The following is a 26,372-nucleotide window of genomic DNA, read 5'->3' as shown; positions in this document are numbered from 1 at the left end:
TCTTTTAATTATTTTTTACTTTTACCCCTTATAAAGTCCTAAAAGTATATAGCTAATATAATTATTATCTTATAAATATTTAAAATCTCAGGGGAATATAAAGAGATATATTTTTAAAGGGATAAAAGCAGTTTAGTATAAAATAATAATATTTATTATCTTTTAAAAGGCTATAAGAAATTCTTTTTAATAAAGTCTAGATATTAATAAAAATTCTAAAGAAATTAATTTTTTTATTATTTTATATATTTTAATTACTTTATTAGTAGAGGTTTATAGTTAATAAAGTTCTTAATTAAGGATAATAATTATTCCTTAAAAGCTTTTTAGTCTTCCTTAGTATTTCTATAGAGACTCTTAAGGAGTTTATTAAGGTATTAGTCTTATCTTATTCTTCCTTCTATATTTATATTATCTAAGGTAATAAAGATCTTCTTATAATCCTTTTAGTAATACTTTTTTATACTTATAAAGGCTTAAGCTAAATTATTTAATTATATATCTCTTTTCTAAAAGGTAGTAAAAAGAGTTAATTAAGTAATATTCTAGATATAGATTTCCTTTTTATTATTAAAAATAAAAGCCTTAGAGTCTTAATAAGATCTTAAGGCTTTTTTATAAGGTTTTTCCCTTTTAATTAATATAAAAAGTTCTTATTCTTTTTTCTATAATACTATAAGTTTTTCTAGCTAGGCTACTTATAGCTATATAGCTTAGATTATTAGGAGTATATTATTTTATTCCTTTATAAAAGAGCTAAAGGCTAATAAACTAGCTTTAGTTAAATAAAGTATACCTTTATATATAAGACTAGGTTTATTATATAAGTTCTTAAGTATAATCTTTAGGACTATAAAGTTATTTAAGGGATTCTTATAAATAGATTAATTATAAGTTTAGGCTATTTTTAATCTAGGTAATTACTTAAGAGAAGCTTTAAAATTATAATAAGACTTAAAGATAGCTAGGTAGATTCTTAAAAATAGAACCTATATTAATATAAGACTAAAGCTTATCCTTTTCTTTAAAAGATTATAAGATTTTTAGATAAATCCCCCTAGAGCAGGTCCTAATGTATAGCTAAAGACCCCTTAAAGGTTATAAGTTTAAACCCTATTATAATATTAATTCCTCTTTAAAGTAATTTAAATTAATATTATAAATTAATTAAATAATAAATAGTTATTTTAAATAAATAATTAATTAAGGTTATAAAAAAAAAAGTTATTATTATTTATATAGCTTAATAGAAGCTTTTTTTATAAGTTATTAATATTATAGAGTTTATATTATATAAGTTATATTTATATTAAAAAACCTAGAGTTTTAAAAGAAACCTTAACTTAATATTTTATTAAAAATTTAATTTATATAAATAGATTAATCTTTATTAATAACCTTAAAGAAACTAAGAAGATAAAAGCTTAAGCTATTATAAAAAAAAAAATTAAATAAAGAATATTAAGGACTATTGAGAATGATTTCCATCCAAGTCCAACGCTGCGTTGCGGCACTAAACGGAAATAGCTTTACTTTTTGAATTCTTCCATTTACATGAAATGGTTAGATTTGATTTCTTGTTGTTTGAAAAAACATGATTGGTTTCTTTTCAATTATCTAGACTGGCTTCACATCAAACTAGACGCCCTTTTAATAGTAATTGGGCCCATAAGGATGTTCCAGCGGGTTCAAGCCCCTCATACTCATCGACGTACCATTGCCCTGATAATCACCCTTTTGCGTGGTAAAGTCTTCAACAACTCCCAGGTTCTTGATCCTTCCAAGCAAAGCCTCAACAACACGGTATCCCGCACCAGCGCTGTATCCAGGAAGCTCATGTCCTGCGAGTTGAACCTCGTAGTAGGTCAAGCCACGCTCGTATCCCCACTGTCCAACAATGCCCGCCTCACTAAGCCGTCCGCCGTTATATTCAGGGTGGAAGGGTACGTAGAACTGCTTGTCTTGAGGGTACTTCTGATATCCCTGCTTTCCGTTCCAGGTAACGTTCTGCAGAGCAAAGAGTGTTCCATTGGGGGGAAGGATGTAGTCCAAGCGGCCTACACCGATAATAGTGTTGTTGGTGTGCTCAATGACGCGCTTGAGGACGCCGTTTTGAGCGGGAGCAAGAGATGTGTCGCTGCGAGTAGAGTTGGGGTTGCCGAAACCAAAGACATTGTTACGAGTGCATTGATACCAGGTAGTGTCTACAGGGGCGTGAAGAGCCTTCTTGACGTCTGTGCGGTTGAAGTAGACTTCAGAACCAGGAGGAGAATAGTCACCCTATTTCCCGTTAGTATTGTGTTTGTATTATCAAGTGGAGAGACGTACCGAGTTGACAATTCCCAGTTGGCTGTAAGTGGTAGGGCAAGTATCAGTAATATGATAAATATTGAAGCAAGGGTTCTGGTCAAGAGCAGCAGCGTAACCCCAGTCAAACATATCACAAGTGTAGTTCTTGGTGTCCAGATAAGGATCCGGCAAGACAGGAAATTTTCCCTCAGGCGGGGGGAAAGTTCCGTATTTCTCAAGATACTTGTCAAATCCACAGTGCTGGTGTGTCCAGCGGAGAGCATTCATTGTTGTTTCATTGAGGTAAAACAGCTTCTCCCAGTACTCAATGAAGGGGAGGATGACAGCTTGCTGCTGAAGTGTGCCATCTCCAATGATGGGATCGTTGATGGCTACACCGCCCAGCTTGTAGTAATCATCATCGGCAGCTGTGATGAAGGCGTCGGCAATGTAAGGAACATAGTAGCCTGCATAAGACTCGCCGGTGATGTAGGTTGTGGCACCCTTGAGATCGAAGGTATCGATAAAGTTACGCCAGAAACCAATAAATTGCAAGCCGAGTTCTACTTCGTTGGTGATGTTGGGCTTGCCTTGACTGTAGCCTACACCGACAGGTTGCTCAATCCAAATGACGTTGGTCCTGATTGAGTCAGCATATCGAGTCAGAGGATGTTGAAATTCAAAACTTACAAGTTGGTCCAGCTGTATGAGTTGGGTGTAGGGGCAAGAGTGCCTTGCTGCCACAAGAAAGGACCATTCTCAGTCAAAAGACCGCTAAGCGAACTGCATCCAGGACCACCGTTCAACCTAAACAGTTAGTTTTGTTGTATGATGAATATTTAGTTGACTAACCAGATGAGAACCTCTTCTCCAGCATCGGGATTGGTACTGGGAAAGAACCAAAAGAACAACTCTCTCTCCTCATCAGGGTCTTGAGAAATGGGCAAAAGTCCAGCGTAAGACTCGCCAACATCAAAATCCACTTCGGGAATAGCAGATCCGTTTACTGCAAACTTTTCCGAATTCTTGTTCAAGAACTTGGACTTGGCTCTCTTGTCAAAAGACGGCTTTGGAGGGACAGGCGCGCGCTTCTGGTCGTAATGACGGGGGTGAGGACGGTTGAAGGCTTTGATGGCGCCCTGGTTGAAACCAGCCTCGACAAAAGAGCCAAGCGCCAGAAAACCGCCGGTGATGAGACTGAATCGCATTTTGGACAATCACGGGATAGTGTGGTTATGCAACGAGAAAAAGCCAAGGCTGGGGGATCTTATATAAGAAAACGCGCACAGGATAGTAACACCCATTCAAGAGGCAATACTCGCGTCATTTGGTACTGATGTCACAGCACGGAACACGGCATTTCGCATCTCAACTGTTGAACCAGGCATCACCGAAAGGAAAAACGGTTCGAACGGCATCTTGCATTACCCATGTACCATGATGACCATGGGTTGGACTGCCCCAAGAGGAACAGCGCATGGGGGACAAGCCTCAAAAGTCCCGGCTCGATCTTTGCAACAAGTGTTGGGTCGGGAGAATTGGAGAAATGTCAAGAGACCTTCCTCTTCTAGAGAGATCTCCAATTGTTCTGTCAATGCTTTTGTTTCTTGACCAGTCAATCGCTCAGATTCGTTGTTATCGCTTCGGGATCTTTTGTTCGCTTATTGTGAGAGTCAGACCAGCCAGACCAGACTAAGACTAGCTTACTATAGCATTTGGAGGTGTCGATCTTGATTACGGCAGTTGACCCCTCATGGCGAGACTTTTGGACACGTACTGACCCTTGCCTGTTGTCGTCATCGTTTCTTTTTTAACACTACAAAAGGACAAGGGAAATGCTTCCAACCGAGGATCTTTTGCCTTGGGGTCTTTTCTTGATATCGCTTCTCGATAATACTACTCTATAGACTGGAAGGTAGGTAGGTAGTCGGCTGATGGATGGGATCTTTGTGATTACCCTAAGATCTGCAGGTATCCATGAAATACAGGGTCGTCATACACCGATCGTACCAGGTAGAGTACATTCCTGGTCGACCGCTGTTAAAACCGGCGAGCCGCATAGATATTTGATGGATCGTCATAAAGAGTGTCTTACTAGCAAAAGTCTAAGCCTCACGATGGATTGTGACTACATACGCGTCTCGGGTCACCCGACTAAACCAAAGTAGACCATGAAGAAAGCTTCGAGAACGCCACACCTCTCAATCGAGGGCGTTTTTAGCGGCCGCCATAATTATCTAAAATGAACGAGCTTCCATGGCTTTCACCTAACCCAGCAAGTGCAATATCTTCAAGGGTTTCGGGGGACTCGGCTGGAATGCTGCCATACAAATTTTGCGTAACGTTTCGCCAAATCCTCGTGCTACTTGTACGTTTGAGTTAAGGTTAATCAAGCCGTTGCCGATGAGCGGCAAAATCCAGCCATTTCATTTTGCTGAAAGTATTGACGGGGTTTGCCTTGATACCCACGTGTTGAATGTTCGCAAAGTTCCATTATGCTGTTCGAACATAAGCAAAGGCTCGAGTATCATGATAGGTGGAAAGTTTCGCCATATCCAAGCGCATTGAACCGAGATATACAAATAATCTATTAAAGTTTGGCGATAATAACATTTTGAGTCTCTTGGTGGTTTCAACTTGTGAGACCTACCCTTGACCTAACCTATGACTGGACCGACCGTCAAGGAAATGCAAATATGCCACAAAGAGATATTTTATCATTGTAAATACATCCTATTAAAGCTGTTATCTTCTTTTGATTGTAATTGAACCCTTCATATCTATTGACAGTCAATTGCCGTTAAACGCACTATACAAAGAATAACTTGAAACGTGAACAACTACAAGCAACAATGAACCCTGCATGTGTAAGGGCACATCACTCGGACAATGAAGGCGAAGCAAATATTAATCTGCATCCAAAACAGCTGGACCTCTCCCCATTGACTTTCAATCCATCACACAAGCACCCTCTTCAATTGACCTTCACAACAAACCGAGACAAACAATTCCAATCATTACAGGAAAAGCAAGTATCAGGATATGATTGAAGTATTTCCAACAATGAGTGTGAAATAAATGTGCGAGCCAAGCTGATAGCATGTATGTGTGGTGCCTGTTCAAATACACGCTACATACCAGAAGCCACACATTCTTCATAAATGAATCTTGTCTCACGCCCGTGGCAAATCCACGGATCAAGTCTTGATGAGCTATTAACGAGAGACTTTTCTAAGGTATTGGCTTTTTATTTCGAGAAAAGGTTTGCTAATGCTGAAACGGGGTTTAAAGACAAACAATCTATTCAAGTTCCGTTACATATATCTCTGAAAGTAGAAGCCGACGCGTCTTGTATGGCCTCAACAATGAGACACGGCACGCAAAATCTACAGGTTCGACGCCCAGTAAAATACGCTGATATGAGATCTATGATTCGTTTTTTTTGTCTTTTATAACATCTATTGGTTGTATAAGTTGAGACAGCGGAGTGAAATGCAATGGAAATGCAGGTCTCAGAGAGATCAGGCTTTCCTCCCTCACAAAATGGGCACATACTCACACCGACATATAGAAACAGACACCTCAATAGTGATCAGCTGAACTTAGCTCTATCGAAAGAGTATCTCTTGGAATGCCATGGAAGACAAAGTGTCTGAGCTACCGATTGCCTATATAATGTACCGCCATGACACAGAAGCGAGAGCAGGAACTCGCAATCATTTGCTCTACATATACAGTATTCGACTGTCTTTACTGCTTCTAAATTATGGCTACCATTACTGCTGAAGACCGAATCGAACGGTTCAGATCATGGCTTGAGACCAAGGCTACACCACAGAAGACTGCAGGTCTTAAGCCAGGCAGTAACCTACTCCTCGCTTCAGCACTTCACGGCATCGCTCGCCGCGGCAAGGGTCATGAACTGACAGACCTCGAAAACTTGGCTGTCAGACCTTTTATAATCATGACGGAGAGCGAAGAGGAAATCGTTGCTCTGGGCCAGATCTGCTCCGAGGCCAAGGCTGCTGCCCGCTCTCGCAACTTTGCTGCCTTCAACGCCCCAAATGGTATCATGAGCATGCCTGATGATGCACCTCTTACCAGGGAGCAGTTCAATGATCAGGTCAGAGAGCTTGGAGAGGAAACGGTTCTCCAGCCTCATATCCGGGCGGTGTCGTCCGAACAAGTTCAACCCGATGGCACAATTGAACCAACTGAAACATTCGTGACTGCTTCCTCAGCTCTCGGTCGAGGTGTCACCATGTTTATTGATCCTCCCCCAGAAAAGGTTGATGTGACCGACACAGGCTATGTGCGCGTCTGGCTGAAACCGGAAATCTTCAAGTGCTACAAAAAGTCTGGCGAACTCGGTAAAGATGAGATTTACTTCTCATGGGGATGGGGAGATGATCAAAATCACGGCATTTCGCACAAGACTCCCGAATTCGGGTCTGTCGTTACTGGCACGATACGGAATTTCCCATCTAACACGCCTGATCTGCATCAAGGCAACGTCAGTCAAGCTGTTTGCGGGACTATTATTTGTTGGGAAGCCGACCAGAGCTCTTCTGATTGGTATGATAAGCTTATTCAAGCGATGAGGGAACTGTCCAGCCTGGCAAAGTCGTTGACTCACGATGTCGGCAATGATGCCTTGAACGCGCTCATCGTACAGCTCCCCGGCTTCAGTCAATACGCAGAAATGGCATTTTGGATCGAGAATGTTGCCATGATTATCGGGGCATTCCTTGATTGGTTCCGAAACCATGATGATAAAGTGGCGGAGCACAACTATGGTTTTAATAGGCAGTTTCTCCGTAACTATCAACATCCTGATGCGTTTATCGATTTTTCTTTTGATGGAGGAAGTGGTGGAAAATTTAGTCTGTTTGCTCGGGCTCTCATCGGTCCAGACATGGGATAGAATGAGGTAGATACTGCTGGCTGATGCAATCAATTGTATACTTCATTACCTACCCAGCAACATCAAGATATTGCCGGTTCGGCCAAGGATTTCTAGGCGGATGAATGAATGCCCTGCAGCAACATCTGCCTAAACTTGACCCTCTAACCGCCGGAAAGCGGCCCGACAAAGCACTGTAATGCGGGGAATCTCTAGTGGACGAGTCACCTACAGTTCCACAAAGGGTCGAGTAACTTACAGGGCATTTTGGCACCTCTCAATCAGTCATGCAAGATATTCCAGCTTCAACCAACGCTCAACAAGTCATTCACAAACGACACTGCAATGCCTTCCGACTCTATTACTCCCAACCCGATGCCTTCATCTGAAATTATATACCCATTGCATGAATTCGACGACTCCCCCATCAATCGGTATATGCAACACTGGACTCTGCGATTTGATGCAGTCCTAGACACAAAGAAGATATGCGCAGCTCTTACACATCTCCTCAACCAGGGCGATTGGAGAAAGTTGGGCGGTCGCTTGCAATTTAATGACACGGGAAAGCTTGAGATTCATGCACCAAGAAAATACACCAACGACCGACCGGCATTTCAATTTTCTGAGGAGACTTTCCCAATAAGAACCACTGATCATCCTATCGCGAAAAACCTCCCCAGGGCAAGAGGCAAGGCCGAACTGTTTCCAGGCATCACAGGCCAATTCAAACCCTTGACCGTTGGTCCCGAATGGGGACTTGACTTTGATGAACACGTTCGTCGCCAGGAGCCTGTCATCGGCGTCCACATAGCTCTCTTCAACGATGCGACATTGATTAGTATCCGCTGGGCTCACGTCGTCTGCGACTTTATGGGGATCAAAGGTCTGGTCCTGGCCTGGTCAATGGATCTGGACGGACGCTACGACGAGATTCCACCTTTCATGGGTGCATTCGACGACCCTTTGAAGGATATTGGGTCAGCTCCGCCCAACGAACCTTATGCTCTGTCGAGTATGAAGCTGAGCCCTGAAGCCTTCAAAAAGACCTACGACAAATACTTGGAGCACGTTGAAGCGTACCCAGTGACAGTGCGACGCATGCTTGTGCTGCCAGAATCTGCTGTGCACAAGATCAAGATGGATTTCATCGGCGGCCAAGACTCGGATACTCTCAAAGTCATTCCCAAGGGAGCTCTGTACAATGGACAGTTTGTAAGCGACGCTGATATTTTGTCTGTTTGGGCCGCGCGACTCTGTTGCAGCATCCTTCCTGCGGCGGATCGGCCCGTCCATGTCATGGGGATGTACGAGGCGAGACATTGCTTACCGGAAACATTCCCCCAGCGCAAGGAAAAGCCCGATTCTAGCCCTGTCTTTATCGCCAATGCGACCTTTTCAACCTCGACCAACACCACTCTACAGGCGCTTCGACATCAGCCGCTAGCGAGAACCGCGTTGTTGGTGAGAGAGTCTGTGGCGACTCTGACCAGGGAGCCGCAAGTACACGCGCAACTACATCTCCTGCGGGAGTCGTACGAGAAGGATAGAGAGAACCCGGCGATTTTTGCCGCCGAAGACTCATTTATTCTGGTCGTGTCCAACTTCAGCAAGATGGGCTTTTTCGATTCCATCGACTTTTCTTCCGCGGTTATTACTCCCGCCGCAGCTGGCCATGGAAAGTCTCCTGGGAAGATCTCCTGGCACCAGTGGACTACGCTAGAGCACAACACGCACATTCGCAATATGTTCCAAGTGGGCGGCAAAGATGGCCAAGGAAATACCTGGATGATGGGAATTCTACCGCCTGAAACTTGGGCTCTGGCCGAGGAGCATTTAGCCGGCCTCTCGGATAGGCCTCGGCCAAGCAAGCTGTAGGATTTGATTCCTGGAAAGCACATTATGCGGCTCATCGAACACCGCCCAATAGACGTTACAAAACACTTTAGCTTCGATAGTTGATGCAACCTAGGGATCCTTCGGAGATAATGCAATGTGTTTTGAGTCGCCATTGGCAGGTTAAATGTCTAAGTCTTACCTGCATACATGATAGACTTCTCTGACGTCCCGTCTCTTATATGTGAGTACTATCTAGATTTCGTGATCACCTACACACTGAAAGCCAATAGGTCTTTGATGCTGTACCTAACCGCAAGGAGGTGCTGATCCCGAATTTGCCCAGAACAGGACAGCGGCCCGCTCAACTACCATATCATCTGAGGATGATCCAAGTGCGATCTATTTTCGGTTCTCGCTTCTCAATACCGGATAATTCAGGCTATTGTCCTTCCAGGACGGATGATAATGGCGATAGATCGAAACCACAAGCCAGGAGAGGTTTCGTTTGAAATCCTTCAAAGAGGGGAAGTCCTTGGTTTGCCGGGATGATGCGTGGCCAAATGGAAAGGTTTATATAATGCACCGCCATTGAAACGAATATACACATCAAGGCTTTTGATAACCCTTTCGATATTGCCAAATCTAAAACCACCCAACTGTTGTGTCAACCATGAGCCCTCCAGCCCCGATTGCTATCATTGGAGTCGGTTGTAGGCTCCCGGGCGGAGCCAACAACTTGGACAATCTATGGAAACTCTTGTCGGAGAGCCGCAATGGACAGACAGAGATACCCAAAGATCGATGGAACGCGGATGCGTGGTTCGACGCTTACCCAGACGCAAAGCAGTCAATGGTAACCAAGCATGGATATTTCCTACAAGATGACATCTCTCAGTTTGATGCCAAATTCTTCGGAATCTCTAGTGGGGAGGCAAATTCTATGGACCCCCAGCAGCGACTATTCCTCATGACGACTTATGAGGCACTGGAAGATGCTGGTATACCCGTTGAAACACTGCGTGGCTCGAACACCGGTGTGTATGCGAGCATATTCGAGAGGAGTTATGACCGGATGGGGCATAAAGATCTGTCCACAATTGGGAGAACGCACCTCAATGGAACGGGAGAGTCTAGTGAGTGAATGCAGCTATCAGTCATGACAATACTTGGCAGCTTACATCACGTCAGTTCTCTCAAACCGGGTATCATACTGCTTCGACCTGCGGGGTCCCTGTATGACGATTGATACCGGATGCGTATGTCATCTGAGGACCGAGTTACCGGGCAAGTGAGTTGCTAACTATCCATAGTCTGGCAGTCTTGTTGGCTTGCATCAGGCATGTCAGAGCCTCCGATCAGGCGAGTCGGACCTCGCCTTGGTGGGTGGCTCTCAGCTCGTTATCCAGCCGGATCTTCTAAGCATAAGTGAGTACTTGGTGACACCCCTAGCGTACAAGCGGGAGATATCCATGCTACATACGAATGGATCGCTCATAAGTATGCAGTGAGCGGCATGGGAATGCTCAACCCAGATGGAAAGTCATATGCATTTGACTCGAGAGGCGCAGGATATGGCCGCGGCGAAGGCGTCGCCACTATCGTCCTCAAAAGATTGGACAACGCACTCAAGGATGGGTAGGTTTCTATTCCTTGAAGTTGCTTGGCATGCTGACCAACTTGGTAGTGACCGAGTACACGCCATCATTGCCAATTCAGGCATGAACCAAGACGGCAAAACTCCCGGCCTCAACACGCCAAGTGGCGAAGCACAGGCAGCACTCTCCCGACGTGTGTACCAAGAGGCTGGGCTAAATCCAGCCGACACTTCCTTCGTTGAGGCTCATGGCACTGTGAGTGTTGCAAAGGTACAGAGAGATCAATGCTGACAGGAACGGATAGGGAACACAGGCAGGTGACCGCGAGGAAATAGGATCTATATCCAAGGTATTCTGCGAAGACTCTGGTAGAACAGATGACCTATACGTTGGATCAGTCAAAACGAACATTGGACATCTGGAGGCCACGTCTGGCATTGCCGGTCTATTGAAGTCTATACTCGTCCTGAAGTATGGCCAAATTCCTGCCACGCTCAACTTTGTGAAACCAAAACCTTCACTGAAGCTATATGAGAAGAAGATCAAGGTACGTCATTATATGTCGTCAAACTAAGTATGAGAAGTCTAACTGTGTATTTTCGCAGATCCCCAGTGAGCTTACGAAGCTGCCAATACCACATAATGGCCTTGCTCGTGTGTCACTCAACTCCTTTGGCTACGGTGGAACCAACTGTCACGTTATCCTTCAGGCCCCAGATTTGAAAGATCCCGATGATATCTCTAATGGTACATCTAATGACACATCAAACGGAGCATCCAACGGTACTAAGACCGACGATTGTGCTCCAAAGCTGTTTGTTCTTAGTGCATCAACCGAAAAAGCATTATTGTCAACCTCAGAGAACCTCAAGAAGTGGGCAGTCAATCATGAGCTGAATCTCCATACCCTGCGCGGTCTCTCATACACGTTGGGAGTCCACAGATCTACACTTGCATTCCGCCGAGCTATCGTCGCATCGACATCTATGGAGCTCTTGGAAGAACTAGACGAAATGGTCTTACCAAAGAGAGCGACCACTCATGCTCCACTGACCTTTGTGTTTTCCGGACAATGTGCTCAATGGCATGCTATGGGCCGCGAACTCATTAGATCGTCACAATGTTTCCGGCATTCGATGATGGCTATGGATGACACAATACGAGAGCAAGGAAGCTCATGGAGTCTCATTGACGAACTTCTCAAAGAAGAGAGTGAATCACGAATCTCAGAGGCCGAAATCTCACAACCTGCAACAACAGCTATCCAGATTGCGCTCGTGGATCTGCTGGAGAGCCTCTCGATAAGTCCTAGCCGGGTTGTTGGACACAGCTCAGGTGAAGTTGCCGCTGCCTATGCGGCTGGTGCTTTGAGAAGAGAGAGTGCCATCATTGTGTAAGTGAATCACCACCCAAGCTACGAGTCTGCTAACATTAAACAGTGCGTATTATCGTGGTGTTGCTTCCCTGAAAGCCAAAGCGGTAGCGGAGGTGCCTGGTTCCATGATGGCAGTTGCCCTCGGAGAAACGGAAGCACAGCGATACATCGACAAGGTCACAACTGGGACTGTCAGTGTCGCTTGTGTAAACAGTCCGGCAAGCAGTACAATCTCTGGGGACTTGACTGCCATTGAAGAGCTCAAGTCACTGCTCGACGCTGAGGGAATCTTTGCACGTGCCCTCAAGGTTGATACAGCATACCACTCACATCACATGCGGCGAGTCGCCCAGGACTATAAGGAATCAATGCGAAATATTGAGTCTTCTCGAGTGCGAAGTGGTGTCATCTTCTACTCAAGCGTCACGGGAACAATCAAAGCTGCAGACTTCGGCGCCGAGTACTGGACGGAAAACCTCGTTTCTCAAGTCAAGTTCAATCAGGCCTTGACTTTGTTGAGAGACGATCAAGTGAGGAACGAAGTGAGCATGGACACCAGCGTCTTTGTAGAGGTTGGCCCTCATCCAGCCTTGGCAGGCCCGGCTCGTCAAACACTGGCACAAGCAGGAAGCGAAAAGTTCAAGTTCGAATATTTGTCTGCCCTGGTGCGCCATAAAAACGCTGTACATACGGTTTTGTCCCTCGCCGGGAAAGTCTTCGAGCTTGGCCTCAAGGTAGACATTGGAGCTGTTCTCAACATGAACGGTGCATCAGAGCCTGAGATCATTAGGGATTTGGAAAAGTACCCTTGGGATCTGGCACCGTTCTGGCATGAGTCTCGGCTGAGCAAGTCTCATCGCTTTCGGAAGTTTGCGCCGCACGATTTACTCGGCCTACTGGACCCAGGGAGCACTATCCACGAGCCTCGATGGAGATATCACATCAACTTGGATGACTTACCATGGCTCCGGGACCATGTGGTTGAGGGCTTCACTCTGTACCCTGGTGCGGGCTACTTGACTATGGCTATTGAGGCAATGAAGCAGCTTGTGCAGCTAAGAAATGCCCAGCGGTCCGTCTCGAGATTCATTCTTCGCGAAGTGGCCATTTCAAAATCTATTGTCCTGAATGAATCGGATAACGAGGGAAAGTCTGGTGAAGTTGAAGTGCAGCTGACAATGTCCAAATCTGGTCAGTATGAAGGCAGTCGCTGGGAGGCTTTCCGGATCTGGTCCTATGACAATGCCAACGAATCGTGGACCGAGCATTGCTCTGGTGAAATTACGGTTGAATACGAAGACACTGAGGATGATGAGGTGAATGACATCAAACAATCAGATTTGCGGAAAGAAGAGTCGATGCAAGTTCTGAACGGCGCGCGACAGAGTTGCGATCTGGACATGACCAAGACTGAGTTCTATGAGTTTGCCAAACTTACTGGCAACCAATGGGATGGCGCATTCAGTCCGATTGATTCTCTCAAGTATGGAAACAAACAAGGTCTTCTCGACATCATTATTCCAGACGTGGCGTCTCTGATGCCCTATCGCTCTTTCAAACCTCACGTTATCCACCCAATCACCCTTGACGCTGTCCACCAACTCAGCGGAATACTCTTCAAGAAATTTGTGTCCAATGCTCCGTGCGTGCCAACTAAGATCACACTACTGGAGATCGATGCCAAGATTTCTGCACGAGCAGGCGACAGTCTTACTGCCGCTATGCAGATCGAACCCGATGGCCTCAAAGCGTCGACTGGCCAATCTTGGGTGTTTCAGCGAGAGGCTGATGGCCAGCTTAGGCCAGTCATCAGACTTTTGGTAAACCTCAGAGCAATTGGCGAGGCACATCAGGATGAGAACAGGCCTTTCGTTCAGGACAAAGTGAACCGACTGGAATGGAACCTGGACGCAGACTTCATGGAAGAAACATCATTCTCTCACTTTCTCTCTATCACCCTCGGCTTGGGCGAGAACATGACATACAACTACGAAGGCAGTAAAGTATCCGCTATCGAAGCTGAAGAGAGCTTCCGTGCAGCCGACCAGGCCGCTTCCATCTGGATTCGAGATGCACTAAGCTACGTTGAGGCCAACAAGATTGAGATCTCAAGCCCTCATCTTATCAAATACTTCAAATGGATGAACAAGTGGGTTAGCTCTGACTATTACAACGACATCATGTCAGGGTTGCGCTTTGAGGACGAAGTCAACATACTGGAGCGAATTGATGCTCTCACCAACGCGCCCGAGCTACAACTGCTGGCACGTGTCGGTAGAGCTCTTCCTGCAATCCTGAGCGGTACTCTTGAGCCATTGAGCGTCATGCTCGAAGGTAACCTTCTTATACGCGCTTATGAGGGCGGAACCTTCAGCGGTGACTACGAAGCTGCAGTTGCATACCTTCAGCTTCTCACATTCAAGAATCCCAGTCTCCGCTTTTTGGAAATCGGTGCTGGAACTGGAGGCTGCACAAAGAGACTCCTCGGTGGTATTGCCGACAAGAACAGTGGCGGTGGACTGCCGATTGAGAAGTACACTTACACCGACATATCGAGCGGCTTTTTTGAGGAGGCTCGTCACACATTTGTGGACTGGGAGACCTACATGGAGTTCAAGACACTTGATGTGGAGGGGGATCCCCTCAAGCAGGGCTTCCAGCCCGAGACATACGATGTTATTGTGGCATCAAACGTTTTGCATGCAACGAAGCGGATGGATGTCACAATGGAACACGTTCGGAAGCTTCTGAGGCCCGGTGGAAGCCTTATACTTGTTGAGAATTCACCTAAAGGCGCGGTCATTGGTCTTATCTTTGGCACGCTATCTGGGTGGTGGGCTCATGACGACGAGTTCAGGGAGGACACTGCGCTGATGTACCGGGAGCAATGGGATAAAATCCTGTCCAGAAACGGCTTCGGTGGGATCCATGTTGCGCGCAACAGTATGATGGTTTCCAAAGCTGTGCCACTGTTGACTAACGGACATGCTGCGCGAAGTGAGCAACTTGTGCTCGTCAGTGATATTTCGGGTAGTGGAATCGAGGCGATATCCAAGAACATCAAGCCTACCTCGGTCAATTCTCAAATCATCAGTTGTAAGTGGGATCAACTACAAATTAATGAGGAGACTGTCTACCTGGTCGTCGATCGCGCTGAGACACCTCTCCTTCTCGACCCACAACCTCAATTGTTCAAGACACTCAACGCGCTCCTAGCCGCAAAGGCCAGGATTCTCTGGGTCGTTACTCAAGATAACCCCGAACCCATCTCCACGGCATACAAGGGCGTGGTCACTGCTGTCGCCAGAGTCCTCCGTCGTGAAAGTGGCAACACCGGATTTGTTACCCTTGACATCCGTGACCCTGCTGTCAATCCAGAAGTGACTGGACGAATACTGTCCGAGATGTTACAAAAATGCTTCTGGCCAGGCGCCCATGATCAAAAGTCTTTGGAGCCTGAGTTCGCGTACGAGAATGGTCGAGTGTCCATTCCCAGGGTATTGCCAGACAACACGTCCTTGAAGTGGGTTCGTAGCAGATGGGAAGCCTCCACAATAGTCGAGACAGAGACTACTCCCCATCAGGGTGATCGGGCTCTGATGCTCGAACCTGCCACTCCTGGATTGCTGAGCTCACTCCGATTTGTGGACATTGACTTGTCTTCCGATCTAGGAGCCGATCAGATAGAAGTCAAGTCCGATGCCTTTGGGGTGAACTACAAGGATCTGTGCGTGGCCTTGGGACAAACCGGTTCGGACACACAAATGGTTGGCGAGTTCGCTGGTGTTGTTACCGCTGTTGGTAGCGATATGAGGGACACGCATCATGTCGGAGACAGGGTTATGGGTTTCGGTGCTCAACCGTACAGCAATTTATCGCGCGTCAACGGATATCTTGCCCATAAGACGCCCAGCTCAATGAGCAACAGCACTGCAGCATCGATCGCTTATGCATATGTGGTGGCATACCAATGCATCAAGAACTTGTCCCGCCTCGACCAGGGCCAGTCTATTCTCATTCAATCTGCATCAGGAGCTGTCGGTCAAGCCGCCATCCAACTTGCCCAGTCAATTGAAGCCGAGATCTTCTGTACTGTTGGAAATCGCGAAAAGCGGCAGTTCCTGGTTGACACTTACGGGATCCCGGAAGACCACATCTTTTCCAGTCAAACTGGGTCGTTGAAACAGAGCATCATGTATGCCACCAAGGGTGAGGGCGTGGACGTTGTGCTCAACACGTCGACGGGGGAAATGCTAAGGGACAGCCTGGATTGCGTCAAAAGTCTAGGCGTCTTTATTGAACTTGGGAAGAGTGAGATTCAGAAGGCCTCTCAATTGAGCATGGCCGCATTCCAAAAATCGATCACATTCAATACCTTTGATCTGATGACTTTGGCTACGCGAAAGCCCAAACAGATATACCAAATGCTTGGTGAAATCGTTGATCTTGTTGGGTCAGACAAACTTCGACCAGCACATCCTATCAACACGTATCCTATTGAGAAACTGGAAGATGCCTTTCGCCTGATTAGTGCAAGAAAACACATCGGCAAGGTTGTTCTGACAGCGCAGCCTTCATCAACAGTCAAATGTCTACCACCAAAGCCGACACCTCTTCGACTCCGGAATGATGGGACTTATATCGTAGCGGGAGGTCTTGGCGATCTACCTTCAAGAATCTGTCGCTTCTTTGCTGCTCGTGGAGCCGGCCATATTGTTTCCCTTTCTAGGCGCACCATCGATGAGGAGACAAGACTTGAACATAGGGCGGCAGTGGAGGCATATGGCGCCAAGCTTCACTTGCTGAGATGCGATATCACCAACGAAGAGCAGATGAGAGAAGCAGTATCATTTTGCAGTACGCTACCTCCTGTCAGAGGAGTGGTACAGGGAGCCTTGGCACTGAGGGTAAGTTGATCTAACCAATGTCATAAACTGTATTCTGACTTCGTCTAGGATCGAACCTTTTCTCAAATGACAGTTGACGAATGGAAGATACCATTGCAACCAAAGATCTTTGGAACCATCAATCTTGACAAGTACTTTGCCAGCCCCGACTTGGATTTCTTCGTGGCCCTGTCGTCGATTGTATCTGTCATTGGCAAGTCTGGTCAATCCAATTATGCAGCCGGCAATGGCTTCCAAGATGCTTTTGCACGCGCCCATGCCAACCACCCGCATACTCAGTATGTCTCTCTCAATATCGGCGCCGTCTCTATTGACGCGCACGGAGCTTTGGAGACTTCCGAAAATGAGACTGCAATCAGTACTATTAGGGCAAGTCTCCGTCAAAACAGTGTCATGGATATCTCTTTTGACGAATTCTTCTCCAACTTCGAATACATCGCGACAGATGTTGCTCGAAATGATGGTTTGCACCAATCAATCCAAGCGGTCACACGCGAGTCAATGGTGGAAGCCAACGACGAGTATTTGCTCGACAATCCCGTTTTCAATCAGCTACCACTCGCAATGGAGAAGAAGGACAGTGGTGCCACCAAGACTGACAAGATTGACTTTGCCTCGGCATTGGCTAGTGTCGAGACTATGGCTGAGGCGGAACAGCTGATACAGGATGCTTCACTCGCCAAGTTTGCAGTCTTCCTTGACCGGCCTGTGGAGGAGATTCGGGTGGGTCAGTCTTTGGCTACCCTCGGATTAGATTCCCTTGTCAGCATTGAGCTGAAGAATTGGATGGTTCGCACATTCCAGGTCAATTTGCAAACATCGGAATTGAGCGGTGCCGGTAGCATCACCGCTCTCACGGCTACAGTCGCCTCGCGATCCAAACTCATACCTGATGAGATCCGTCATTCGAAGCCGAAAGAGGATGTTCCTGTCGTGGATGAGGCATCTCTTTCGCAACGCGATAAGGTAAAGACCAACCATGACTTTTATTGTTGCCGAACATGCAGCGACTTGCCTAGGTATCCGCTCGTCGATCTAGATGAAGCTGTCAAGGACCTTCTCAACAGCGTCGGTCACTTTTCTCATACTCGAGAGGAATATGAGGAGCTTAGTCGCAAAGCTCATGGTCTAGCTGCACCGGGTAGTCTTGGTCGGAGACTCTACAACGAGCTACGCGTCAAGGCTGATGATCCCAACGTGGAGAGCTGGATCGCCGACCTACTTCTCAAAGCCCTACATCTCAAACGCCGCTACCCGCTAGCACCTTTTGGAAACTTTATGGGCACACACTTTGACAGTCCGAAGCCTCACACCCAGGCAGAACGTGCGGCTGCTCTTACTATAGCCTTGTGTGAATTTAAGGCCGACCGTGACGCAGGGAGGCTGGAACCCGATTTCCTTGGCACCAGGGCCAATTGCGGACATTCATTATCCTGGTTATTCAACGCCGTGAGAGAGCCGAACGTCGATTGTGACAAGATGATGAAGTACCCGGACAATGACTACGTTGCAGTTTTGCGAAAGGGACATCTTTTCAAGGTCCCTCTCCATTCATCTGAAGCAAGTGCTTCATACAGCATGCTCAAAGCAACGTATCAGGCAATCGTTGACTTGGACTTGAATGACAACTCGTGGGCTGGTATGTTGACGACCGACAACCGTGATTCATGGGGATTGGTAAGTGTTTTTGCCAAGTTCAACTTGTAATGGGACTGACATATTGTAGAATCGACAGAAGCTTCTCGCTTTGGACAGCAGGAACGCAGCGTATTTCGAAACTATTGAAGCTTCTGTATTCGTCATGTGTCTTGATGACAATAGCCCTGTCACGCGAGCAGACCGGGTTCGTGATGGTTATATCGGCGACTCATTCAACCGCTGGCACGATAAATGTACTCAGATCATTGTGACTGCAAATGGACGCTCGGCGACTATCTTTGAGCACTCCATGATTGATCTCATGACGGTTTCTCAGCTTTCACAGAGACTGCAGAATGCCATCAACACATTTGATCCTGAGGCGCGCGCAGCAAGTAATGGTAGCACTACTGTTGCTTCGGCTGCTCTCAAGGAGATCTCGTTGGTGACAACAGAAGATATTGATAGTCACATCGGGACTCTTCGTCAAGACTACCTCGCCATCACATCCACAAAACAATACGTCCCACATTTTATCAACGGTTTTGGAAAAACATTCTTGCTCGATAGCTCTGCACCCATCAAAGCGACTGTTGACCTGACAATCCAATTGGCCAGTCGACTCTACTTTGGCTACTTGCCAGCCAGTTGGGAGACTGTATCAACTGCACACTTCCATCTCGGCCGCCCTGAGATCGTGCAGGTGGTTCTCAAGTCGGTCATGGACTTTTGCGATGCAGCTCTTGATGATGCCGTGCCGCGTGCAGAGGCTCGTCTCAAACTCCTGCAGGCCGCACGCGAGTGCAATGCCCAAATCGCCAAAGGAACCGAGGGTCGTAACTATTTCAGGCTTATGGATGTGATTGAGGTCATGTCGCAAGATCAAAAAGATGAAGAGATCCCAGAGCTGTTCTCTGATCCTGTCTGGAAGAGGGGATACCCACAACTGATTATGCAAACCATGGTGGAAACGAAGTTGTCAGAAGACCCGGGCTTCACCATGCCGCATCCAGAGTCTGTGTGGATGAGCTATACTGTTTTTGATGATTCGTGAGTCTCTTTGGTTCTGAATGGTAACTATGATTATACATACTAATAGTTGATAGGGTCGAGGTGTGTTTTGTCAGCCCTGCTGACAGTGCAGATCGATTTGGGGCGGCCCTGGATCGAGCAGCAGAGATTGTAAAGACCATCATTTCTGCACGCGATGTCTCGGAGAAACAGGCACCATGACAGGTCTATAAGGAGGACCATTTTAGGGCCGAACCAAGTACGTCTCGTGATTAAGTGACGAATTGATACATGATTAAATCTTTCACCGTCTCTTTAAATCTCTCCATAGCTGATTGATATCTCATCTGTTCTTCTGATCCCGCCACCATTATTTTGGGTCTTTGTATCGCGTAGGATACTCTCGTCACTGGCGTTGTTGGCATTGTAAACGATTACTGTTTGATGGGACGGCCCAGCAGGCGCTTCTGTCCGTGTGCCAGTTCCATACTTCTTGCCACTGTGATTGCCGTACATAGGAAGCTTATAACTACTGTTGCCGCCAGAGCTATCGCCTTTACTCCCGTATCGGAAGCGTACATAGAGAGGGCGTAGGACAGGAATGGAAGAGCACATTATTGTGGCTGTACTTTCAGTAGCGGACCAAATGAGCATGTCGACCGTATCATCTATAAACAGTTAGCGAGCTGGTGTTGAAAGTAGATACAGGATACTCACAGATGTGCTCGTTAGCATTAAGTCCGTCAAGGGCGACTGTTCGGACAATGCCACATATTCCAGCACTGACTTTTTAGTTAAAAACGTCGTCTTCTGGATAAGAGTTTCTTACAAGATTCCAAGGCTCAATCCACAAGCAACTGTTATCTTTTCTTTCTGCTTCATGTTCAGCTCCCAGATGACGAACCAGGGAAGAATGGCAAAGCAAAAGTCGGCAACAACGAACCAAGCTACATGATTTCAGTATCCAAACAATTGCAACAGGGAATGGTACTTACATCCGACAGTCAGTCCGACCTTGGAAAAGTCTATCCAACATGTTCCAGGGATCCTCTTATCCCAGGTACTCTCGACTGGGTCGCACTGCACCACAACTACCACACTTGCAAACAGCGTGATACCGACAGTGCCTGCAAGGAAGGTCCATATAAAAAGCTTCTGGAATCTGTTGCGAACGATACGTAGAAGAAAGATGCCTACAGCGCACTTCCCAACACCAATCAACATAATGCCGGCCACCTGGCTGTAAACTTCCAGTTCGACAGCTTTGAAATATGCATCCGGGTTCCCGATATCGTTGAATCTTCGACCGACGCCATATTTTGTTCCAGCAGTGACGAAAGCGGAGTAGATTATCTGCAGGACCTGAAAGTGTTAGTGTTTATTTTCATATTGGGTTGATTGGGCAGTACCAATGCAATCATAACAAGGTAGTCGTCAGGGCCAACTGAATGGAGGATATGAGAACGTGTATAGATACGAAGAGCAACAAAGACTAGACAGATGACCACTTGCACCCAGAGTACAGCATTGAGCATGGGGCCTAGACCTCCATAGTAGCTGACCATGGCTGTGGACGACAGAGTGAATAAAGAAACAAATATGTGGTGGAACAGTCAGGTCGGATTCTCCGATCCAACAGCCGGAACATATAACCTTATCGACTCTTCAGAAGAACTACATGGCCCCTGATCGGCGTAGAGAGATCAACATGTCAGGGGCTTTCAAAGAGTATCAACATCGTCAGAGAAAAAGAAAAGAATGAGACATTGGTACTGGCTAGCGTGTTTGAGCACAATAGGTAAAAGTGACAGGTTCTTTATTTGGGTCTAAACTGAGACTTGCAATACTGCTGGTGATCCTAGAAGCATCAGAGGCTTGAGCGTCGAGCCGTTAATGAGGAGATATTAGTTAGCCGTGACTTGTAAAGATGGGTCTAGATGTGGATAATATCATACGAGGAATATTCCTTTGCGGTCCACAGCGCGTTGACGAAGAACCTTGGCAAGGCCTGATGTCGTATAGATAGTGTCTCTTCTCTTCACTCTTGTCTCTTGTCCATTGTGTTGAATTTTATCGTGTTGAAAGCTACGGCGTTAATTACAAGCTTTTTCCTTTCCTCCCCAGAACCTTCCTCCTTTAACTTTGCAGGATTCTCAACAAAACGAATTCCAATTCGACAAACTTTGTGGTTTTATTGATATTAATGTTAATGTTGATAAGGAAGTGTTTGACAACTAACCTTTAGAAAGAACAAGAGCTTTTATGGTAATTATTATGATTCTAACTTTATGAGTCATAATATATACCTTTAGACAGGACCTATATCAGCATCTAGGTTCAAAAACTATGTTTTTTTATGAGTTAATTTTAAATGTATACTTCGGGACTTACGCCTCGAAAAGCACCCAACAAAACTTGTCTCTTGTCTCCCCGGACCCGCTTGTAGGCGAGAGCTCGCTTATGCAGTTTGGTCAGGTTATATTCGGTTCAACAGGAAAAAGCAATTCTAAACCAACAGAAACATGCGGGATAGAGGGGAAGTTCCACTGTCACAACTGACAGTTGTGTGACCCTGGTCGCTTTGTCTTTGTCTTCATTCAAGGCATGTGGCGTTGTACTTGTTAGGTTCTTCTTTGTGATAGAAGAACATGTAACCGCAATCTCAATGCCTCAGCGTTGTAATGCGAAAGAAATTCAAGCTCATGTATCTTGATCTGCAACAAACAACTATTAATGAAGAATGTTTCAAGTTATTACGAGCGTTGAGTTAAAGCTGATGCCTACTTCGATGATCGTTGTTTCACATTCCCGGGTTCCGAGTTCCGCCAGCCGCGTCTTGGCCGTTGAGGCTGACAGCCCGAGGTATCAGTCAACTGTCTTATGTACAGAGTGTACTGGTGCTCGGACTGTGATTGTTGTGTCCGATGTTGCCGTGGATCAGAATCCTAGTAACTAACACCATCATGCAGTGACTCGACCAACAACTTGGACTGGTAATTTTAAATGACAGTGAAAAGATGACACATCAGAGAGACACTCAGGAGCGGGAAAGGTTCCGGTAACCGTTATCCGCTGCTATTAATTTCACTTCTCGGTCGGCTATTAGCTTGAATGATATGTCGGATCTGCAAGTCACTCGCATGAAAGTCATGTTTGACTTGCCTTTACAAGTAAAACGAATGGCGTCGTACCGAGTATACACTGCATAGCAAGCGGGGAAGCGATACTTGGTATACTTATACAGATATATCCACTTGTTCATTTCCATGATACTCTCCTACTTCGTATTCCTGTTCTAACTTCTTCACCGAACATGGGTTCTGTAGGTTACTCGACCGACTCTATCATCGCTGCCCTTGATGGCGTCCATCCAGATCAATTCTGCGGCGATGAAGTAGAGCGTCTGCGAGTTCGTGCGGCTGCTCGTCGTCTCTTGGCAAGAGTTGAATCACCATATGAGCGAGCCTGGGGTTTCTGTTTTGAACATCCAGCTGTCTTTGCTGCTCTACAGACTTGCATCGACCTGGGTATCTGGAAAGCTTGGACCGAGGCTGGTGGTGGCAAAAAGACTATTGATGATCTAGTTGCCATGTCAGGGAGACATATTGAGACCAATCTACTTCGTGAGTGTTTTCTTCATCTAAATTATAGTAGTCTAACATGTTTGAGGACGTCTTTTTCGCCTACTGTCAGCCTTTAACGTTGTCGAAGAAACAGACCAAGACACGTTCAAGCCAACGCCATTCTCATACGCAATAGGCGATGAATCCACCAAAGTCCGAGCATCGCTCGAAGCAGCGTGAGTAGTGTTCTATTATTCTCTTTTATTTTAGTGACTGACTTTATACAGAACTCAGCATTATATCTCAGCTGGCCAAAGTCTCCCCAAATACCTTGCTAAAATCGATTACAAAGAGCCGACCTCAGCTGAAGACAGTAACTACGCAACAAGTGACCCAGAAGGTCTTAATTTCTTTGGTCGACTTCAAAAGAGCCCAGAGTATTATGCAGCTTTCACTGGACACATGGAGGCCTGGACATCGTGGAAGACGCCATGGACTAAGATCTACGACCCCAGCAAATTGATAGATGGCGCTGATCTGAGTAAACCTCTGGTCGTTGATGTCGGGGGTAACACAGGGATTGACATCTCTCATGTTCTCAAAGCGAGACCTGATTTACCTGCCGGAACTCTGATTCTGCAGGACCTTCCAGAGATTATTCGCCAAGTTGATGTCGATGAAAGGATTACAGCTCAGGTTCATGACTTTTTCAAGCCTCAGCCAGTAATAGGTACGTTCCATCCGGTCTAATGGGATCAATCATTGACAAGCTGTAGGGAGTCGCGTGTATTTTATGCATGCCGTTTTCCATGACTGGCCTGATGCCGAAGCTACACAAATTCTTCAACACACCAGAAGAGCCATGACCAAGGGATACTCGAAGCTTTTCATTTATGATATCGTGCTACCGCCAAAAGGAGCAAGCATCAGCCAGGCTACCATGGACGTCCAGATGATGTCTCTCCTCTCATCTTCGGAACGGACCAAGAGTCAATGGGAGAATCTGTTGGAAGGGGCTGGATTCCAAATCGTCAAGTTTTGGCCAGATCCACAGCAATATGAAATGTTGATTGAGGCTGAGATTGCTTAGTGTATGATGTTGAATTATCGAAGGCTCTTGAAGAAAAGAATTGGGAGAATGTCTTTATGCGTTGACACATTTTTTTCATATCAAAGACAATCATTCATTATTCCTCATAAAGACAACCAAATAACATGTATCTACCTCATGGCCCTGCGTTAAAAAGACTAAATCACAACCATCCTACGCATCAGCCTCGTCCTCCATACCTTCACGGAGAATCTTGACCTGCTTCCTAATCTCAACCCAAAGCTCAAGTTTGTTCAGATCATCTGCTTCTCGTATCTCTTCAGACACTTGATCATCGGCTACCAGGATCCAAGCATCCACGCAGCTCGGCTTTGTTAACTTTTCCTTAGACCGCCCAGCGATGGCCAAAAGCGCCGCCACAAACGCCTCCTGAATATAGGCAAAACTGAATTTATCTGTAATCTCGGCAATGGCTCTGCATAGCTCATCAGGGAATTCAATATCCTTATTGGACTTGAGTTTCTTTTGCCAGAAGTGGCAGTATGCCTCTCGTTGTTCAAGATTTGGGTCAGGGAAATAATACTTTCTATCGAAACGAGATGGACGTTTCTGCAAACTTAGTTAGTGGTTATGCTAGAGAAACCAATATTCTTACCGAAATTCCAGGGTCCAGCAGTTCCAAGTGGTTGGTGCTGGCAATAATGAATATACCATCATTTTCTTTGAGGCCATCGACCTCGTTCAAGAAGTAGCTCCTTACTATGGGTGTAACAAGTGAATCAATGTCTTCAAACACCAAGTAGCAGGGCGCAAACTCCCTAGCCTTTTCAAAGATGACATGAAGAGAGTACTGGGGTCCCATCCACGATTCCAAACTGCGGACGTACACAGTGGGTATGGAGGGGGTTCTGTCTGCCAGCATATGCATAGTGGCTTTGATACTGATAGTTTTGCCATTGCCAGGCGGGCCATGATAGATGAGTCCTCGCTTCCATGGAACGCCAAGGTTCTTGTACGTCTGCTTAGATTCAAAGAAAGATATGTGGTCGTTGATGAGTAATTCCTTCATGTCTGGATCCAGGATGACAGCATCCCATGTCGATTTCTGAGCGCTCTTCCAGAGCTCTCTGTCCTTTTCAAACCCGCCTTGGTCAAAAACCCACACTTCATCATGGAGATCACTTGCCCAAGAACCGGCGGCAAGTACAAGCTGTTCGGCTTTGTGGATGTTTAATGTCAGGATGTAGTAGTTCCTCAGCTGCGGATACGCTTCGGCACCATCACGACCGTCGACCAAGTAGATGACAAATTCTTCCCCTTGCCATTGGTAGAGGAACTTGCCAAAGATGATCTCCTCAGCCAGTTGTCCTTTATTGCCGTCCATACGACGAGATGGTGGCAGGTAGACGGTTACTTCAAGTGACGAAGGAACTTCGCCCTTGTCGTGAATGGCATTGAAAGTGGCGTGGCCGGCGGCAGCATACTCCAACAGATTACACCGATGTTCTGGGACCACAATGAGGTCAAGCCCAGGGTACTGCTTCTTCAGAGCAGAAGTAAAGACCGAGTCGGTATTGATTCGTTTTGCAGTGGAGTGTTCAAAGTATGAACTAGTCGCCTCATCACCGGGACCCTTTGAGGTGCCAGAAGTCATCCTCGGAATGGTTTGTTTACCATTTCTACGATAGAGGTGGTACGCAGGATCAGAAGTCATTGTTGGTGATAGAGCCAAGATACACCGAATGCCTATCTTGCTGTTATAGATATCCTAGGCGTATGATTCTAATCAGGATAGCGGATTTAAGTTTAAGACGAATTGATACATAGATATAGTTGCCTAGAGATAAAGAGGGGAAGCTTGCATGATGATGTCGTGTCTAGTTGCTGACGCGAACTACAATTGGATAGTCACTTTGGATACTGTATTCGTGTACAGATACCCTAACTAGAAATGGCCGAAGCATGGAACCCCTGCTGTTGATTGCTCGTATGTTGGATGTTTCCGAGACATCCGGGGCAATTGATTGTTTTCATTCATTGACAACACCATTCAGATTAAAATGAAATCGCAAATAAAAGAATCCAATTAAACTATAAGGGGTTGCCTCATGATTGAGTTTACAAGCTTGACTCTTGTGCCATTCACAGATTTTATCTGAATACAATGGAAGACAAAAGACAAAAGAATGAAATAAAAGAAA

At 46.1% G+C, this 26,372-nt stretch overlaps 7 protein-coding genes across 7 annotated transcripts; 4 read left to right on the top strand and 3 right to left on the bottom strand.

Annotated features, from left to right (window-relative positions):
- Positions 1 to 1,650: 1,650 nt before the first annotated feature.
- On the bottom strand, positions 1,651 to 3,497 carry FPOAC1_008762 (uncharacterized protein; the record flags this gene model as incomplete). Its single annotated transcript, XM_044853197.1, has 4 exons — positions 1,651 to 2,280; positions 2,329 to 2,929; positions 2,980 to 3,096; positions 3,142 to 3,497. The coding sequence occupies 4 exons, from the start codon at positions 3,495 to 3,497 to the stop codon at positions 1,651 to 1,653; spliced, it is 1,704 nt and encodes a 567-aa protein (XP_044705867.1).
- Positions 3,498 to 6,055: 2,558 nt separating this feature from the next.
- Positions 6,056 to 7,213, top strand: FPOAC1_008761 (uncharacterized protein; the record flags this gene model as incomplete). The annotated part of the gene is made up of 1 exon (XM_044853196.1): positions 6,056 to 7,213. The coding sequence occupies one exon, from the start codon at positions 6,056 to 6,058 to the stop codon at positions 7,211 to 7,213; it is 1,158 nt and encodes a 385-aa protein (XP_044705866.1).
- Positions 7,214 to 7,537: 324 nt separating this feature from the next.
- On the top strand, positions 7,538 to 9,070 carry FPOAC1_008760 (uncharacterized protein; the record flags this gene model as incomplete). Its single annotated transcript, XM_044853195.1, has 1 exon — positions 7,538 to 9,070. The coding sequence occupies one exon, from the start codon at positions 7,538 to 7,540 to the stop codon at positions 9,068 to 9,070; it is 1,533 nt and encodes a 510-aa protein (XP_044705865.1).
- A 631-nt stretch (positions 9,071 to 9,701) lies between these two features.
- FPOAC1_008759 (uncharacterized protein) lies at positions 9,702 to 19,779 on the top strand (the record flags this gene model as incomplete). The annotated part of the gene is made up of 11 exons (XM_044853194.1): positions 9,702 to 10,164; positions 10,220 to 10,287; positions 10,342 to 10,456; positions 10,537 to 10,666; positions 10,716 to 10,881; positions 10,931 to 11,173; positions 11,232 to 12,019; positions 12,066 to 16,908; positions 16,957 to 18,585; positions 18,635 to 19,596; positions 19,653 to 19,779. The coding sequence occupies 11 exons, from the start codon at positions 9,702 to 9,704 to the stop codon at positions 19,777 to 19,779; spliced, it is 9,534 nt and encodes a 3,177-aa protein (XP_044705864.1).
- A 93-nt stretch (positions 19,780 to 19,872) lies between these two features.
- Positions 19,873 to 21,122, bottom strand: FPOAC1_008758 (uncharacterized protein; the record flags this gene model as incomplete). Its single annotated transcript, XM_044853193.1, has 5 exons — positions 19,873 to 20,225; positions 20,275 to 20,339; positions 20,387 to 20,504; positions 20,553 to 20,919; positions 20,967 to 21,122. 5 exons carry the CDS (start codon positions 21,120 to 21,122, stop codon positions 19,873 to 19,875), a joined length of 1,059 nt encoding a protein of 352 aa, XP_044705863.1.
- Positions 21,123 to 22,870: 1,748 nt separating this feature from the next.
- On the top strand, positions 22,871 to 24,210 carry FPOAC1_008757 (uncharacterized protein; the record flags this gene model as incomplete). Its single annotated transcript, XM_044853192.1, has 4 exons — positions 22,871 to 23,180; positions 23,227 to 23,356; positions 23,408 to 23,850; positions 23,897 to 24,210. 4 exons carry the CDS (start codon positions 22,871 to 22,873, stop codon positions 24,208 to 24,210), a joined length of 1,197 nt encoding a protein of 398 aa, XP_044705862.1.
- Positions 24,211 to 24,384: 174 nt separating this feature from the next.
- On the bottom strand, positions 24,385 to 25,825 carry FPOAC1_008756 (uncharacterized protein; the record flags this gene model as incomplete). The annotated part of the gene is made up of 2 exons (XM_044853191.1): positions 24,385 to 24,780; positions 24,827 to 25,825. 2 exons carry the CDS (start codon positions 25,823 to 25,825, stop codon positions 24,385 to 24,387), a joined length of 1,395 nt encoding a protein of 464 aa, XP_044705861.1.
- Positions 25,826 to 26,372: the final 547 nt, after the last annotated feature.

Source organism: Fusarium poae, chromosome 3, assembly GCF_019609905.1.
Source record: "Fusarium poae strain DAOMC 252244 chromosome 3, whole genome shotgun sequence".
Classification (NCBI taxonomy): domain Eukaryota; kingdom Fungi; phylum Ascomycota; class Sordariomycetes; order Hypocreales; family Nectriaceae; genus Fusarium; species Fusarium poae.
This window is presented reverse-complemented; position numbering and strand designations above follow the sequence as displayed.